Source organism: Nicotiana tabacum, chromosome 16 (genome assembly GCF_000715075.1).
Source record: "Nicotiana tabacum cultivar K326 chromosome 16, ASM71507v2, whole genome shotgun sequence".
Classification (NCBI taxonomy): Eukaryota; Viridiplantae; Streptophyta; class Magnoliopsida; order Solanales; family Solanaceae; genus Nicotiana; species Nicotiana tabacum.
Genome location: NC_134095.1, coordinates 138718231 through 138738333, shown reverse-complemented (window position 1 = coordinate 138738333; position 20103 = coordinate 138718231). Strand labels below are relative to the sequence as shown.

Sequence of the window (20103 nt, the reverse complement as noted above, 5' to 3'; positions counted from 1 at the left end):
CCGGACGTTGATGAGTTCTTTTGAAGATATTAATATTGTATATATTCTTAAACGATGAAATAACTAGTTCATAATTAGCTACATTTTCTATTTTGCTTTTACATAGGGTCACTTGAGATTTTGTGTCCTCGGACTTTTTGAGATATGCAGTAATATAATAAAAATTTCACGAGGAAAAGACTTAAACTACATGTTCAAGATCCAACTTCAATTCAAAAATTAAACGCAATTTTTTTTTTTTCCCGACAAATTTTGCTACAAAAAACTCAATTTTTTTTTTTTTTTTTGCAAGTGAAATTCGAATCTCAAACAATTCAATCCTCACGCCTAAAATTTACTTGCAAACTATCAAATAGAGCAAATACTATAATCATTTTCCCTCCATTTTTCATTCACCTTCTTTTAAGCTAAAATAAACTTAAAAACCCAACATATTTTTTATACAAACCACAAAAGTAACTCTTCTAACACACAATTTTAACTCTTCTTAAATTATCTGTCTTTCACAATTGAGGTGGAGGGTTCAAACCTTTACGGTAGCACAATATATTTTTTCTTTTTTCTTTTTTTTTTTCCTCTTTCGACCCCTAATTTAAAAACAAAAACTCCCTTGGAACCATATATACACTAAACTTATAGACAATTCAGTGTTTTGCTCGACAGAAGCTTCCCCCACAGTAATAAGTACTCCCTCCCTTTCAATTTATCTAAACTCATTTGGCTGGGCACGGAGTTTAAGAAAAAAGAAAAGACTTTTGAACTTGTGGTATAAAATGAGACACATATATTTTGTGTGACTATAAATCATTGTATAAAAGTAAATGTTTCCAAATAAGGAAAGAGGTCATTTTTTTTGGCACGGACCAAAAAGAAAATAGGTTCACATAAATTGAAAGAGAGAGTATATGTTTCATGAGTACATCCCTTTCTATTTTCTCCTTTCCAGATTCCCTATGCATACATAGTGGATTTTTTAAAAAAAATAATCAGAAAAAAAAAAGAGAGAAGAAAAGCACAGACATTGGTTTCAGAAAGCCAAAAAAAAAAGTGATAGGAATACTTAATTGTCCACTTTTAACTTTGTACTCCCTTTAAAAAAAATAAACTTTATATTTTACGATTTAGCCTTAATATTGATAGCATTTCAAAAAGTATTGAAAAATGAGTAACTAATAATAAGGGTAAAAGAGAAAAAATAATTGTCTTTTTCTTGATTTGTTAAAATGAACAAATAAAAATAAAAATATATTTTTGATATAGTCGACAAGTAAAAATAAACGGAAAGAGTAGTATTGAATTCAAAGTCCAAGAGTCATCATTCAGCTAGCACACTGCATAGTTATTCTCTATCCAATTTACATACTTTCATGTTTTTTACCTTGGAATTAATATGATAAAATATTACATCCACAGTAATCAGTATCAACACAAATTCACAAACTGTTGTTCAATCCACAACAAAATCAGAAGTTACATATTCACTCATTTTTATGTTTATTTTTTCTACATATAGCAGACATTTTCAAGCACACCCATTAATCACAACACACGTTATTATTAGACTTCATAAGAAAGAAGAAAAAAAAGGTAGCCCGGTGTACTAAGATCCCGCTATACGCGAGGTCCGAGAAAGGATCAAGCCACAAGGGTCTATTATACACAACCTTACATTGCATTTCTGCAAGAGGCTGTTTCCACGGCTCTACTTCATAAGACAGCAGCTTAATTCCAAGCATATGGGATTTATGTATCACACTTAAGATGGTGAGTTTCAATATCTTTGGTAACACTGAGGCAGAATTCCATTAAAGTGTGTGGATCTGGGACTTTTGAATTCTTCTTTTCATATTCCAATATCCAAGTAACTAAGTTGTTTTCACCCGTGGTCTCAACATGAACTGTGAGATAAAATGAATTGTATGTCTCCAACAAATCCCCTCCAATCACTTTGAATTTAACCAACTTCTTTTCCTCATCTATGGCTTCAATTATCTCCTTTGCAACCTTCTCTTTCCCATCTACAGACAAAAATAATCAAAAAAAAAAACTTTAATTACCAAATCCAACTAACCAAATATTTTTCTTTTATTTGTCATATCTAACCAACCAAACCCAATAATTTTATCCTTTATTATGTTTTCATAATTTTTTATAGGTTAATTTGGACTATTAGTCCAAGCTTAGATGGTAACTTGTACTATGCCCAAATACAGCAGCCAATGAACCCCCACCCACCACCCCACCCTCAAACCCCCAACCGCACCCTTAGAACCCCCTCAACCTTGCCCATCCTTCCACCCTCAACCACCCCCCCACCCCGTGACCACCCACCCTCAACCCCCCAACCGCACTCCTAGCACCCCCTCAACCTCGCCCATTCCTCCACCCTCAACCACCCCAACCATCCAACCCCAACGCTTGCTCCCTGTCCCATAGTGTTTACCTAATTTCTACTATATTTGAAAAAAAAATATTTTTTTATTCACTAATTAAACATTAAAAAAAAATTAACCTAAATTCTACTATATTTGAAAAAAATAATTTTTTTTATTCACTAATTAAACACTAAAAAAAAATTAAAAAAGATTTCGCTCATCAAGCAAACATGAAAAAAATAAGTGATAAAACTATTAATTTTTAGGAAAATATTTTCCTTTGTACCAAACACAGTTACCTCTACATATAAGGTGCAGGGAACTGGTAACAATTAAGTAGAATGTTAACTTACCATGTACGTAGTTCCAAAAGATTACAGAGCCAACAGTTCCCCATTCACCTTCATGAATATCAACATTCTGAATCTTATCAGAGCACATAGTAGAGATATGGTGTGGTCTATACCTAAATATTTCATGAAACACATCTCCATCAGACTTAATTTCAATCTCAGACTCTAACTTCCCTGTTAAGTGATGAGTTTCAATATCTTTAGTAACATTAAGACAGAATTCCATTAATGTATGTGGATCTGGTATATCTGGATTCAACTTCTCATAGTCCAAGATCCAAGTAACCAAGTTGTCTTCACCCTTTGTTTCAACATGAACAGTGAGGTACAATGATTTGTAAAAGTCCAGTAAATCTCCCCCTATCACCTTGAATTTAACCAGCTTCTTTTCTTCATCTATTTCTTCAATTATCTCCTTTGCGACCTTCTCCTTTCCATCTGTAATATACAAAAATAAAGCTCAGTTAGTCTTAGAATTAACCTAATAATCGTCAACCCAACCGCTATGCATAATCCAAATATAGTATGTATATAACTGTATATAAGTATATAATCTATGTATATATCGGTTAGAAAAGTAAACAATGAATCAACCGTCTAATTGTGATCCTCTTTAAATACATGTATAATCCAATTATGTGACAGATTTAGAATTTAGGTACTGTACGTTATGAGTTGAAAGAGTGGGTTCTGAAATATACATTTAAATCTATCTATGACATAAATATGTGATCGTCAATCCCAGAAGCACTAGATACTGGCTAACCGGGTCACCGGATGTAGCAATGCTGCATTTAATTCATCTGAATCCAGTACTTTCAACGCAAAATATAAACTTATATGTAAAAATTCATTTAAATTTCAATAAGAGTTGAACCAATAAAGTTTAAATCATGGGTCCGTCTCTGCCCATAGAGCTTAATTCGAGTTTAATTCCTAGATGCGCCTCCAGGCACTACGACCGGTTGTTGAATTTGTTGCTCATCTTTAACGTGTAAAAAGTAAAAGAAAACAGGAACTTACATTATAACAATCAGTGAATTAAACGTGCATAATATTTTATTAGGAGAGTAGTGATTGCTAACCGTGAGTGAAGTTCCAAAAAATCACAGAACCAACAGTTCCCCAGTCACCTTCATGAATGTCAACATTTTGGATTTTATCAGGAGACATGGTAGAGATATGGTGTGGTCTATACCTAAAGATCTCATGAAATACATCACCACAGGACTTGATGTTTATCTCAGAAACCAACTTTCCTTCAAGACTCATCTCTCTTCTCTCTCTCGGATTGATATGTTACAATGTTATATTAAGTGGTGTGGTTTATCATTGTATATATGAGTGGCTTTTATAGTTAGGAAATGTATGTCTAGATTATTTGTATTTTTTTTCCTTAGACAAAAAGTGGCTCTTCGTTTACTGGCTTGTTTGGTCCATCTTTCAAAATTTGTTTATTTAGAAAAGTTTGAATTTTTTTTTTTTTAAAGTAATAATTTTTATTTGACTAATCAATTTTAAGAATATTTTAATCAAAAATAGAGCAGCAATATATTTTGACCAAAGTTTCAAGAGTACTTTAATTGGGAGAATCAATATACATAATTTCATATGTTTTAATATTAACTTACTCATATTTTTATCGCTTTTATGTTGTATTATATTGATTATTCCTAATATTATTCAATTTATGATCATTATGCTAATTAATTGATTTTTGGTGAAATAGGACAACTATGAATTGAAATGGAAAAATTTGCTCAAGGTTGGGAGAGCTAATATTATCATGTGCACTATGGCGTTGAATTGTGACAAATAAAATGTGGGAAGAAGAAAACTTTGGTTAAAAATATTTTAAAAATTGATTTTGGATGAGGAATCAGACTTTTCTTTTATTGCTTCTTTCACTGGCATGAGCCACCTCTTCTTCTTTTTTTGGAGAGTGGGCACGCTAGTCTCAGGATTGGTTCTTCGTTTTTTTACCTTTTGTGAAATATAACATTTGGCACGCTTGTTTTTAGCTTGTAGTTTCACACTTGCTTTTACCTTATCTTATATATTAGTAATATTAGTAAACGGTGAATGGGGGCGTGTGCATAAATATTCCAACTTGGTATATACACACAAAAGACATGCAAAAATTAAGGAAAGAAAGAGAAGATTAGTAGGGACAATTGCATGTGAAGGAGCAAAAGCAGTTGGCAGCAAATTGTTGAAGCAGCGAAGTACAAAGCAGGCGACGCGAGATTATTTCCCCGCGTTTGAGCTCGCGACGTGCAGCCTAAGGCGAAGTTCGTGGCGCGTTTCGCGTGCTGACATATGATATTCGGATTTCGAGGCTTTTTTTTGTTTTGTTTTTTTAAGAGATTAGAGTGGATTGTGTATAGGTCAAAATTTGGTAACCACAATATCGGATTAACAAGGCAAATGAAAAGGTCGACCACGACACAACGACTGAAGGTCATCCTCATAAAGGTCGATGCTAGAAGCGGGCAGCTAAGATAGGGTAGTAACGGTAACTTAAGTTAAAAAATGGACATAAAGAATATTCGTTCGTATATTCTCTATGCTGTACTTTTTAGGATTTTTTGGGAATGTCCCTTATAAATAAGAGGAGAAAAAGAACAAAAAGAGATCTGCCTGTTTGAGAACTAAGAGATAATGTAAAGTTGAGAAAAGAATACACTAAAGAATTGTCTTATTCATCTTGTTCAAGCACATATTATTCAACCTTTATTCATAAATCTCAAGATCTCAATCACATATTGACTGCTTACTTTACCACGTCATCAGAGAAAGGAAGTACCCAGTCATACAATCATTGGGTGCCAATTCTTTCACACTACAACCTTTGTCATTTCTTGCATTTATTACACATTCATGATATTGTATGTTTTGTCAATCATTGGCATATTGAGCTCACTATTTAATGCTCCTGAATTCTACTCGGTTATACAATGATCTCGTTCTATTTGGTCTAGAATTCATTAAGTTTAACTGAGATTCACCTCGTTAACTAATTATTAATTGGTTTAGCAATTACTGGCTCAAACAATTTGGCGCCGTCTGTGGGAGTTTATTAGTTAAAACTATAGTCCTTTCTAGATCATAAAAAAAACACATTTCTTCTACGTTTGCACAAACTAATGATGGCAGGAAAAGGAGATGCGAGACTGAAAGCAATAGCAGATGTCACTACCAACATCTTGAACACCATCAATGAAGACAATGAGAACGGGTTGCCAAATGCTACGCCCAGGCGGAGTGCTTCACCTCCCCCTCGTGAAAGCATAACAACTTCACGTGAAAGGGGAGCCTCCACGTCAACAGCCGAGGAAGCACCACCAGCTGTGAAAAAACTACTAGAAGAGTGGTTGACAAACACTCTAAACAACATACTCGACAAATCCGTCCAAAGGGAGAACAGAAACAATGCACAAGTAGACATCACAACAACCACTGGCGAACAGCCCGTTGTTGATACCCAATTTTTCCATGTATATTTTTCATATATACAAAATACTTTCAAAATAACATATGTACACATATATAAGCTTGCCCAAATGTTTTAGTATTTCTCCCAATTTTTAATATATTTTTAAAAACCAATTTATTATCCATTTAGCAGTACAAAATCAATAATTACTCCCAAAATCATCAATTTTGGTTAATAATTTATTTTATTCCCATATTTATACCAAAATATTGTTAATGTAATTTTTATATATTTTTACAAATTTATTTGGTATTTTTAAAGCTAAATTGTATATAATTGCAATTCTAGCCTACTTTAAAATTTAATAGCATTTTTTATAATCATAAAAGTGGTTAAAGTATTTTTAAATTAATATTTATATGTTATTAACTAATCCAGTGCTTTTAATTTGTTTTCAAAATCATTTTTACTATTTTTTGTAAAATAAAAGGGAAAAACTGGCTATTTAATATATAACCCCAATTTGTTTCAATTATAGCCAAAATTGACCCTCCAATTGACCCAATCTTGACCCCAATTGGACCGGTCCAATTTCAATTTTAACCCGACCCCGACCCAACCAATTAACCTGCCCGGTCCTTCTTTCAATCTAGGTCGTTGATCATTTTGATCAACGGCCATGATCGCCCCTTGCCTTTTAATTCCCCAACCCTAACCTAATCCCCTCATTTCAATCAGTTGGCCGCCTTTGAATACTCTCCCTCTCTCAAACTCTCTTGAAGGTTCCTGGAACCATAGCCTCTCTCATCCTCTCCGACCACAACCTCATTGGAATCCATGGCTTCTCAGGCCATGGATAGTCTGTACTCACCTCCCTCCACCCTCAAACGTTTGGGGTTCGAAGTTTTGAGGTCTGACCTCAATGGTGTCCGTTCAGATCCTCTCAAATCCATGATTTTGAGACCTTTCCGGCCTTGCTCCGGCACATCCAAAGCATTTCGAGCCTGGTTCTAACCTTTCCGACTCAAGATCGGACTTTTCCAAGCCTTTCTCATTCTAGGGTTTCTTTGAAACCCCAGCTACTCGAGGTTCTCTCTGATTATTTTTTAAAAATCTATGCTATGTCTGTGCTCTACTGAGTTCTTAAATGTTTTCCCTAATTTTCTTTCAAAAATTACTTCTCTTCGATTTAGGGTTTCTGAAAAAATTTCAAAATGTCTTTCTGATTCTTCCTTTTCTTTTCTTTATGTGTATTTGTCTACACTATGTTCATATGTTTCTTTTCTACCACGCATGTGTTTTTCTTCTGCTTTCTTTCTACTATACATGATTCTTTCGTGCTTTGTGTTCTACTGTGCTTGTACACCATGCTCACATGTTCATCTCGTTGTGTTTTCCTATATGTTCTTTTGCTATCTTTTTCCAGTATTTTGTGTTCTTCTACTGTATGCATCTCCTATTGAGTCCTTAAGTTTTTGTTTGCTTTTACTGAACCTTGTTTGAGTTCTCTCTCCACACGTTCCCTCTACTGTTTTCCTAAGTTTATACTACCTCTTTTCTCTTTTAAACTTGTTTAGGTCACAAGCCTTTCTTAAAATGTGTTCTCTATGCTTCAAATCAGTTCTTCATTCTATTTGCCTTGAACCTGCTATTTTATCTGTTTAATTTCACATGAATCCCTGAAAGAAGACCTCTGAGCATGTTTCCGTTATTTGTCTTCTTTTCTCTGTATCTGACTCAAGTTGAAAACCCTAGGGTTTGGGGTTTTTGGCGAGTTTCGATCTTGTGTTTGAGACTACGGTTCTATTTGGAACTCTAGGTTTCTCAGACTCATTTTGAGTCTTTGTACTGAACTCGAACTTCTTTGACTCTGAACTATTCTATGCTAAGCTTTTCTAATTAGTTTGACAACTCTTTCTTGATTCACATTTCTGTGCACTTTATTTATGATGAATTCTTCCTTCAAGAAAGGGTTTTACCAATTTGTGATTGATTCAGAAATTCTTTTAATAAGGATCGATTGATTGTTACTGATTTTTCTTTAATTAAACTTTTCTTCACCTTTTTGGTTGGATTCATTCATACCAAAACACAATTTCTGATTTTTTTTACTCGTTGTTGATTGATTGCCTTTCCTTATTTGCATAAACTGTGTTGCTATCAAACTCTTTCCTTAAATAACTTCTGTGTATTTACCCTTCTTGTACTACTTTGAAAAATATTTTGATCAAACTCTTTCCTTAATTATCTTGCCCGTTTGAAATCAGAATCCCTTAATTGAAGGGAGACCTTTTGTGATTGATTTCGAAATTATTTTCTTACATTTTCTTACTTGCTTTCTACACTATAAAGGGCACGACCCTTCTGCACTTTTACACACTTCTAATTAAAATACTCTTTAAGACCTTGAGTTCAACACTTATTGAACACTTTCAATTTCAATACTCCTACATTCATTCAACACTCTACTCTCTTCTAAAATCTTCTGGCTGTGTGTTTGCAATTTGGCTTTACTACTGCTCTTCTCTTCTTATTTCCCTGAAACTAGTATGTTCTAATTTAATTTTCGGCTTCATCCCTATGTGTTTGCTTTATAGTTTCAACAATCTTGTTTACTTTACTGTTTATGTTCTGTATTGAATATGTTGTTCTCTTTGCATCTGTTGCTAGGTGAATTCCCCATACCCTCATTCCCTTCTATGTTTTGAGTTAAGGTTCAGGCATGGCAGTATCCAAATTGCTGCTCATGTCTGGACCTAATCCTTTAATGGATCCTAACTCCCAAACAATGTGGCTAAAAGGCTGGTTAGGGGTGCGCCAGCACTCCTAATTGCTAGGTATGACCACCAGCCTATCTTGGCCTTCCCCAAAATCCCCTCTATGCACTTGTACTCTCTCTTAGATTTTAAGTTCTGCCCCCTTCCTATGAGCCTTGCTTTGGGACCTTGAGCTCCCTTTGAACTTGGACATTTGAGGGTCGGCCCTTCCACAATGTACTATAATCTAATTGTGCAATATATTTGGGTGTAAGCACTGCCCAGAGTCTACTTGAGACTCTTAGGGAACTCTGACACATCCCAAATAGGAGAAAGGCTTTGGAATTTGATCTTTGGAGTTGGTTTACTTCATGCTTTAGACAGAAGTCTGAATCAGGCTCTCCTTGCTTGGGATTTTAGCTTTCTGATGTAATTTTTACTTTTTTTTCTTCATTCTGGGGTGTAATAATTTGTAATAATTCATGGGGGCTTATAGTGAAAAGGGGAGGGGTACTCATGTATGCATAAGGGTAGATATCATGCTCATTAGGTCTTTATTTCTGCAAATCATGGCAAGTTCTGCATTTCGGCATCTTTGAAATCCTGTTTTAGGTTCTGCACTTCTACATTTTCATATAGAAATCCTGTCTATAAACTTCTGCACTTTTGCATCTTAGAAATCCTGCCTATAAGTTCTGCATATATATCATATCAATAGCTTTTGCATTTCTGCATCTCATATAGAGAACATGACTATAGGATTCTGCATTTTGCCTATCATATAGAAAGCATGTCTATAGGGTTTCTGAATACTGCATACGTATCCATCACTAGGAAAACGATATATAGGCTTAAATAATTAAATCAGCGTTTTAGACGACATGCCTATAGGATTTCTGCATTTTCGTAAAGGTTAAAGTCAGTCACACTTAGAAAGCATGCCTATAGGAATAAGCAATTAATCTGAATCCCTCAACTTGCTTATAAGTTTAAAATCAGTAATAACATTGCTTAAATGCTTGCAGAACTTATGTTCCTATTGTTAATAAATCTGCTTCTGAAATCAATATCTTTCTCTCGTATTTAGATATCATGCCTATAGGTTTCACCTAAGCAAGCTATAAGGTAAATTAGCTAATTGAGTTAGACTCTGTTAATTCCAAACTAGCAGGCAGGTCTGATTCCGGTTTCTTATCTGAAATGTGTAATAAACCAGTCTGCCTCCTTAATGTTTAAGTTTAATTTAGACCATAACCAGTATCTACAAGACATGCTAAACAATCTGTCTTTAAGTGAGGAGGCATGTCTGAGCCTTTTAGATTGTTATGTGTTTCCCATATCTGCCTTATGTGTTTTTGTTTGTCGCTTTAGAATTTTATCCTTTTAAACCATACAAAGCCCAAATCTCCCTTTCCTTTAGGACTAGTAGTCCCAAATGCCTCCGAGACTGATAGGATTGGAGTGGGTACTAGCATGCAATAAGTAAACAAAACCATTCCGCGTTTAATACCTCAACGGGGTGGGAAAGGGTAGATATGGGTATGATGACCGGTGCACTAATACCACGTGTAACCCCTCTTCTGAGGAGTGATTACTGGGTATTGCATTGATGTGATCCATATTATTTATAAACCTAGGACCCACTTCCCTTTACTTATTTATTTTATTACTTTCAAAATTTCAAAACTCTTTTTTTCTCAAATTTCAGCTTCCTTGTTTCTTCAAACTTTAACTTATTTGCAATCACAATGTGACAACCCCTCATATTTGAAACCCTTATTTGCTTATTTATTGTTTGTACTTAAGTCACAATTGTAGCATGGCGGGGAACTACACTAGTGGATCTTGAGGGGTGTCTAACACCTTCCTCTCGAGATAATTTCTAGCCTTTACCCAAACTCTGGTTTTTCTAAACAAATTCTTCCTAGTGTCCTAATGTACTTAATCATTAGGTGGAGACTCTTCAAATTAATAAACCCAATTCCCAAAAGGGAACGAGTTGTCCTCCCAAATGTTATAAACCCTATTTCGCGAGAAAAAGGGGGCGCGACAGCATGGCGACTCCGCTGGGGATTTCTTTAAGGCTTTTACCATTTCATGCTATTTGTGACTTTATGCTTCCTTGAATGTCTTTAATGCCTTTAAGTATTTATTTTGCTCTCCTACTTCGAAAACTGACTTGGATCTTCGTTTCTTCTCTTTATTTCTCTTAGTGCTTTCTTTTACCACTTTCCTTTAATACTGTTGTAATTTTGAGCAATTATTGTAATTATTACCTTATGAATGTGCAAATACCTGACAATTTGTTTAATTATTGTAACTGCATATTCAACATCATATTCCACTCGTGCCAAACAAAATACCATAGCAACGCTTATAATGAGTGGTTGCGCCCTTCCGATGTTATTACCCCCTAAATTTGGCAAAGGCGTATTTGCGGTAAAACTAGTCGATCAACGGTGTAGTCGACGGTTTCAAGCCTTTCCCTCTTGAGTTGTCCGCTCAAGGGTACCAGTCTAATACCCCATAGAAACCCTACTCTATTTAATTGTGCATGCATCGCTGTCAAAACCTAGCCGAGTTAGTTATGTTGTCCACATAATGACTCTTTAAGATAGCCTTGTCCAAAGTCCACTGGGTTTCCTTGGAACCCAAATGGACATTACCACGTTCTGTGCATTTATTTGGAGAACTAAATGCTACTTATGCCAATTATTGATAGTAAATAGTCGAGTCCGACGGGGGTAAGGGCCTAACGCTTTTATTTTGCAGAAATGAGGCACGAAGTCCCAAATTCGGCATGGTCACCAACATCCACCCGAAATTGCTAAATTGGTGGGAAGACCTTCATTCTAGTGATCAGACCCTCGTCTTAAAATACTTTGGAAATTTACCTTTCCTTCTGGAAATTCAACCCAACAACAAAATTATTGAAGCTGCCACCCTGTTCTGAGATTGCGATAGGTTTGTGTTTCGCTTCGGGGAGATTGATATGACACCCCTACTAGAGGAAATAGGAGGACTGGTTGGTATACCATAGGAGATTCCGGGTTTGTTAATGCCAGAGAATCGCAAAGGTAGAGGTTTTCTCAAGATGATGGGTCTAAAGAAGAATCTGGATTTAACTTCCTGAAGGAGTCGTACATTCCCTTTGATTATTTGTATTAGAGGTACGGTCACAACAAATCCTACCGTACCTATCCTGATGAGTTCGCCCTTACGTCATTAGGACATATCCATCGAAGGGTCTTCGTCTTTATGTTCTACTTTTTGGGGATAATAGTATTTCCGATGAAGAAGGCTAGGATCCATACCAGACTAGCCATGGTCACCAAGACCTTAATGGAGGGAATTGGCGGGCAACCATTCAGCATAGTGCCCATGATTATTGCAGAGATGTACCGAGCCCTAGAAAAGTGTCAACAAGGAGCCCCATACTTCGAGGGTTGCAACTTGCTACTCCAACTCTCGCTCATGGAGAATCTTCAAAGGGATGAATATCGGCAAGAGATTCAGCGTAGAGACTGGGACGATCATATATCCTTCCATCAACCAAGGCAAATGAACTACATGCCAAACATGTTTGCTCAGCCAGGAGATGCCAAGGGATGGGTGTTGATACCCAATTTTTCCCTATATATTTTTTATACTCAAAATACTTTCAAAATAGCATGTGTATGCATATATAAGTATGCCCAAGTATTTTGGTATTTTCCACAAATTTTTAAAGATTTTCAAAACCAATTTATTGTCTATTTTAACAGTACAAAATCCAATAATTATTTCCGAAATTATCATTTTAGTGAATAATTTATTTCCATCCTCATAGTTACACCAAAATATAATTAACGTGATTTTTTTCATATTTTTAAGCTAAATTACATAAAATTGCAATTATGGCCTATATTACTATTAATAGCGTTTTGCAATCATAAATCATTTCCAGCATTTTTAGATTAATTTTTATATATTATTTATTAGCTTAGTGCTTTTAATTTGTTTTTAAAATCATTTTACTATTTTTTATAAATAAAAAGGGTAAACCTGGTTATTTAACATGTAGCCTCAGTTCATTTCAGTTATAGCCCCACTACATTTCAATTTTAGCCTAAAAGTGACCCAATTTCAAACTCAAATTCGGACGACCCAATTCTTATTTTTTACCCGAACCCTTAACCCGTTTTTAAACCCGTCCGGATTTTCTTTTAAATCCTGGTCGTTGATCATTTTGATCAACGACCCTGATTCACCCTTTCCTTATTTAATCCCCTAACCCCTCTAACCCTAACCCCATTTGCACAATGACACCACCTCTGAATCCCAAAACTCTCTCAAGACTCTCAAGGTCCTTCGGAACCCTAGCTTCCTCCTACCTTGTTCCACCGTGTTTTCACCGGAGTCCATGGCTTCTCAGGCCATGGACAACCTATACTCACCTCCTCCGGCTCTTGCATGCCTGATGCTCGAAGGTTCGAGGCCAGACCCCGAAGGTCTTCACTCAGACCTTCACCGATTCAAAGATTCCGGCCATCTCCGGCCTTGCTCCGGCATACCATGGTGTTTTGAGCCTGATTCTGACCTCTCCGACTCAGATCGGTGACCTTTTCAAAGCTATTTCTGGGGTTATTCTGAAACCCTAACCTGTCGAGGTTTTCCCCGATTTTTCTTTTAGATCTGTTGTGTATCTATGCTCTACTTGAGTGTTAAAACGATTTCCCTAACTTTTCTTTCAAAAATTACTCTCCGAAGCCTCTTTTACCATCTAGGGTTTTCTGAAAATGCGTAAGTGTTTATCTGACTTTCTTCTCCTTTTCTTTTGTATGTATTTGCCTCTACTGTGTTCTTATTTTTTCCTTCTACCACGTATGTTCCTATACCGTGCTTTCTATATCCCGTTCTTGTATGATCTGCTATTGTGTTTTCTATAGTATGCCCTTGTATGTTTTTCTACTATGTTCTACTATTTTCTTCTACCATGTTCTGGTATGTTTCACCTACTGTATTCTTCTATCGTGTTCTTACTATTTTTTCCTTCTACTGAACTTTGTTTAAGCCTCTTCTAAAAGGATCTTCTTAAGCATGCTTCCTTCTACTGTTCTTATCAGTTTTTCTCATCATGCTTCGAATTAGTTTCTTTACTCTGTTGCTTTGAACTCTTCTATTGTATTTACATGTTATTCATGAGTTCTGTTGTTGCGAGAAGCATGTTAGAAGTTTCAGTTCTTTTCAGAAACCTCTGAACATGTTTCGATTCAACTGTTGGCCCTCTCATCTTTGCTTTATGGTTTGCCCGAACTGGGGTTCTTATTTCAAAACCCCCAACTCTTTTAGATCAATTTCGAAGTTTCATATAATTCTAACCTTTTGATAAACTCTTCTAAACTCTGTTACTGGATTTTCCACTGATTTTACGATGGAATGACAATTTTTCTTTCATACTTAACGTGTCTGTATGCTCTTTATATGTGATGAACCTTTCTGTAAAAGGGCTTTCCAACTTGTGATTGATTCAGAATCCCTTTTAATAGGTCTAATTGATTGCTACTGATTTTCCTTAAGTTAAAATCTTTCCTCTCTTTTTGACTTGGTTCATTGGTAATGTCGAATCCCTGATTCCTTGATTTACTAGGTACTAATTGATTTACTATGTTCTTGCCTTATTTGGGCTAACCGTATATTTTAAAATTTTCTTTTCTTAGTTAAACCCCTATGTATTTACCCCTAATTTCCTACTTTACACAAGATGTTTACTGGATTCTCTTTCCTTAACTGATTATTGTCCATTACCGTTTGAGTTTGAACTCCTTAATTAAAGGAAGTTCTTATGTTGATTGATTATAATTGATACATAGTTCCATAATTACTATGATTCTTCCCTTACTCTCTACCTGTTTTCCAAGCTATAAATACTCGACTCCTTTTCTTTTCACAACATGGAATACACTTCAGGGCTTCACTTAATTCTCACAACCTCTTCTAAAACTTTCTGCACTTTGGCTTTCTCAAGACTTCTGCTTTCATTTGTTTTCCTGAAACTGGTATGTCCTAGTTTTGATTCTAGAATCAACCCCAATATGTTTACTTACAAGCTTTTATGTCCATTCCTACTTTACTGCTTTGTAAAGTTCAACTTCTATGATAGTATGCTTATGTCTTGCTAGCTGTTACTGCAATGAATCCCATTCACCATACCCCTTTATGTGCTTGGGTTGTGGTTTAAGACATGGCAATACACAAAGTTATTGTCCATGGATTAAAACTGGATCCTTTGGATCTTAGGCTCTTTCAATTTCCCATACCTCATTCCCTTAGGTGTGTTGAGTTGAGGTATAGCCTGGCAGCATCCAAGTTGTTGTCCAGGGATAAACCTGACCTTCAATAGGTCCTTACTCTCTAATTTTTAGCTGACAGGCTGGTCAGGGGTATGCCAGCACTCTTAATTGCTGGGCATGACCACCAGTCTGCCTTGGTATTCCCTAATTCCCTCAATTGCACTTACACCTATTCCAAGAACCTTAAGTTCTGCCCTTCTCTTTTGAGCCTTGCTTTGGGACCTTGAGTTCCCTCTGAACTTGGACATTTGAGGGCTGGCCTTTCCACACTGCACTATAATCTAATTCTGCAATATATTTGGGGTGTAAGCATTTCCTGGAGTTCTTGAAGCTCTTTAGAACTTTGACACATCCCAAATAAGAGAAAGTCTTTGGAATCTGATCTTTGGAAGTTGGCTTATTTCATATTTTAGATCTGGGGTTTGAATTAGGCTCTCCTTGGTTGGAATCTTTAACTTTTGATATATTTTTGTTATTCATTCTGGTCTGTAATAATCTTGTAATAAACATTTGGGGTCGGCTAGTGGAAAATGGTAGGGGACTATGCATGCAAGGGCTAGATACCATGTTCATAGGGAATTACTATACTTCTGAAATTCTGCACTCATGTAGATACCATGTTCATAGGGAATTACTATACTTCTGAAATTCTGCACTCACGTACATACCATGTTCATAGGGAATTACTATACTTCTGATACCATGTTCATAGGGTTTTCTGCAATTTCATAACAGATGCCATGCCTGTAAGCCGATTCTAAAATTCTGCATCTTCATATAGACATCATGCCTATAGGACTTTCTGCATTCTGCATCTGTCATTAGGCAAACCTATTATAGTATTTAGATATCTAATCAATTGCATGTAGACAACCTGCCTATAGGATTCATGCATAAGCAATAATAGTGCTCAAATCAGTAACACCTACAAAGCATGTCTATAGGAGCTGTTGACTAAACCTGAATCGTCAACTCTCTTATAAGCCAAAAATCAGTAGCAATATTGTTTAACGCCTGCAAATCTTATGTCCCTGTAATTGACAATTCTTTTTCTGTAATCAGTTTACTTCTTTATTTCTGAAAATAATAGATATCATGCATATAGGTTCTGTTTAACGCCTAGGCAAGCCTCAGGGTAAAATTTTATAATTGCATCAGTTTCGATAATTACAACCAGCAGGTAGGCCTAATTCGGACTTCTTATCTGAAAATATGTGATAAATTAGCCATCCTTCCTCGTTAAGTTTAATATAGACCAAACCAGTATTTGTAAGTCATGCTAAATAATCTGCTGCTTTGAATGAGGAGGCCGACTTGAGCCTTTACTGCTATTTGTTCCCTTTAAACTGCTATCTGTTATTGCTTGTCGCCTAGATTTTTATCCTTTTGAAAACTCCGCAAAAGCCCAAACTCCCTCCCCTTTAGGATTAGTAGTCACATATGCCTCCGGGACTGATAGGATTAGGACGGGTAATAGCATGCAATAAGTAATGATACCATTTCGCGCTTTAACACCTTAACGGGGTGGGAAGGGTAGATATGGATATGATGACCGATGCGTTAATATCACGTGCGACCCCTCTTCTGAGGAGTGATTGCTGGGTATTGCATTGAAGTGATCCATATTAACTATAAACTTAGGACCCCCTCCCTTTATTTGCTTTCATCTCTTCTTGTAAAACTATTCAAATCGTTTTTTCCATAAATTTCTGCCCTCTCTACTTACCTTCGAAAGTTTTCAACCTGATTGCAATGTTATATGCGAATCCTTATTTGAGCCTTGATTGTTTACTTGTAAAGTCACAATTGTAACATGGCCAGGAACCACACTAGTGGATCTTGAGGGGTGCCTAACACCTTCCCCTCGAGATAATTCCTAGCCCTTACCCAAACTCTGGGTTTCCACCTCAAACTCTTCTAAAAAAGTGTCCTAATGCACTATAATAATTAGGTGGAGACTCTTCAAATTCCGAAACCCAATTCTCGAAAGGGAATAGAGTTGTCCTTCCCAATGTCGTATACCTGATTTCTGACCCCACGGTTAGAGAAAAAGGGGCGTCGACAGCATGACGACTCTGCTGGGGAGATCTTCTTTAGGCTTTTACCATTGCATGTTTCTTGTGACTTTACTATCTCATTAATTGCTTTATTTACTATCTTTTATTCTTTCACTACGAAACTGACTTGGCTCTTCATGTCTTTTCCTTCCTTTAGCTGCTTTCCTTTACTGCTTTATTTCAATATTGTTGTAATTACTGCAATTATTGTAATCATTTATCTTATGAACGTGAAAATACATGTCAATTTGTTTCATTCTTGTAAACTACATCTTCAACATCATATTCCACTCGTGCCAAACAAATACCATAGCAACGCTTATAATGAGTGGTTGCGCTCTTCCAATATTATCACCCTTTAAATTCGGCAAAGGCGTATTTGCGATAAAACCAGTCGATCAGCGGTGCAGTCGACGGTTCCGTGCCTTTCCCTCTTGAGTTGTCCGCTCAAGGGTACCTGTCTAATACCCCAATAGAAACCTTACTCTGTCTAACTGTGCATGCATCATAGTCAAACCTAGCCGAGTCAGTTATGTTGTCCACATAATGACTCTTTAAGATAGCCTTGTCCAAAGTCCATCAGGTTTCCCTGAAACCCAAACGGACACCTACATGTTCTGTGCATTTATTTAGAGAACTAAATGCTTTTTATGCTAATTATTGGCTTAAATAGTCAAGTCTAGTGGGGTAAGGGTCTAACACTTTGTTTTGCAGGAAATGAGGCACGAAGTCCCCAGATTTGGCATGGTAACCAACATTCATCCAAGGCTGCTAAATTGGTGGGAAGATCTCCACTCCAGTGATCAGACACTCATCCAAAAATACTTAGGGAATCTACCTTCTCTTCTAGAAATCCAGTCTGACAACGAAATCATAGAGGCTGCAACTCTGTTCTGGGATAGTGACAGGTCTGTGTTCCGCTTCGGGGACCTTGAAATGACTCCTTTGCTCGAAGAAATATGAGGCTTAGCTGGTATTCCTTTGGAGACTCCGGGTTTGCTTATGCCAGAGAATCGCAAGGGTAGGGGTTTCCTTAAGATGATGGGACTGAAGTTGAACCCAGACTTGACCTGTTTGAAAGACTCCTACATACCATTCGACTATATGTACGAGAGGTACGACCATAGCAAGTCATACTGCACCTACCCAGATGAATTTGCCCTCACCTCACTTGGGAATATTCACATAAGGGTCTTCGTATTCATGTTTTGTTTCCTGGGGATGATGGTGTTCCCTATGAAGAAGGCAAGGATCCACACCAGACCGGCCATGGTAACCAAGACTCTGATGGAAGGAATTGGCGGACAGCCTTTCAGTATAGTGCCCATGATTGTTGCTGAGATATACCGGGCTCTGGACAACTGTCAGCGAAAGGCTAGTCATTTTGAGGGATGCAATTTATAACTTCAGCTCTGGCTCATGGAGCACCTCCAGAAGGAGAATACCGACAGGAGATCTTACGCAGAGACTGGGATGATCACATTGCCTTCCACCAGCCAAGGCGTATGAATTATATGCCTAACATGTTCACTCAGCCAGAGGATGCTGGAAGATGGGTGGAGCTATTCGAGAATCTAAAAGAAGACCAGGTACAGTGGATGGTCGAATGGTTCCCTAAGGAAGAATTCATTGTTCGATCCCGAGACGCACCATTTCTCATACTCATTGGTCTAAGAGGAACTTATCCCTACGTCCCCCTCCGAGCCATGAGGCAGGCGGGGAGAAAGCAAATCATACCAAGGGTCGACAAAATGAGTCACTTTAGGGCTGACTTCCAGGACGATGATAGCCCTCACAAATGCTAAACTCAACACATGTGGCATTGCAAGCTCGTTTTGGGGAAGAATCTATTGAGCCAGACAGGTATCACGCTGGTTGCGCGCCGCACTATTCGGGTTGGTTGAAAGATAATCACAATGGTATGGGTCAGCCCGAGTTCATTCATGAACACAGAATCATCGACGAGAAAGCTGAAGCACGGGTTAAGTACAATCAAATGCGCAAGAGAATTCGAGAGTGTGAAAGTGAGCATCAGGAAATACAAGAAGCCCATAAAAGGTTGATCGAAGAATGGAAGGATATGGTTGTCAGCGCCAACAAGCGACTAGGGTATTTGGAGCGGGGTCTAGTGGAGCTAGAAGGAAAGTTCCTCAAGAGGATTGAAGATTGTCGAAACGCTGAAGGGAATGCAGGCGGACATCTGGCCCAAGCTTATCTGCTGTTAGGACTGCGCGAGCTGGTGAAGCTGTTCGAGGGGGATAAAGATGCCGAATCTGGGGAAGGTCCTTCTGGGACCAAGTAGTTAGGAGTCTTTTATTTTGCTTTTAATGATGTAATAAGGCCGATGGCCACTAGTGACATTTTATTTAGCATCGTTTTGGATTCGTCTTATTTTTTATCAATAAAATGAGGCATTTAGCATTATAAATTCTCCAAATTAATTTGTCGCTAGGCCTACCTCGGGCACAACGAGGCACCCAAATTAGGACGCGATTCATATTCTTGCACAATGTGTTGAAATATTGCAACATTTTCTTCTCATAACCCGCACTAACTTGTTACCTTTTTTGTTCTTCTTTATTCTTATTCCCCTCCCCAAAGGTTAGTTCGTGCATTCTGGCACCATCATCATATAGTACGAGATCCAAGGGCCCTCCACCACCTCCTCCTCCTCCTCCTATCCGGAACAAGAACAAAGGTAGAATGGAAGATTCAAGCGCCAGAAAGGAAATTGAAAGAATTGAGATTCCTCAGGGTACCCCAGTTGCTAAGGAAACTGCTGCCCAACTTGAGT

The 20103-nt window shown here is 37.1% G+C and overlaps 1 protein-coding gene across 1 annotated transcript; it reads right to left on the bottom strand.

The window, feature by feature from the left end:
* Positions 1–1274: 1274 nt before the first annotated feature.
* Positions 1275–4076, bottom strand: LOC107766931 (MLP-like protein 34). The gene is made up of 3 exons (XM_016585835.2): positions 3814–4076; positions 2729–3166; positions 1275–2018 (listed from the first exon to the last, which is right to left on the bottom strand). Exons 1-3 carry the CDS (start codon positions 3998–4000, stop codon positions 1744–1746), a joined length of 900 nt encoding a protein of 299 aa, XP_016441321.1. The 5' UTR covers positions 4001–4076; the 3' UTR covers positions 1275–1743.
* Positions 4077–20103: the final 16027 nt, after the last annotated feature.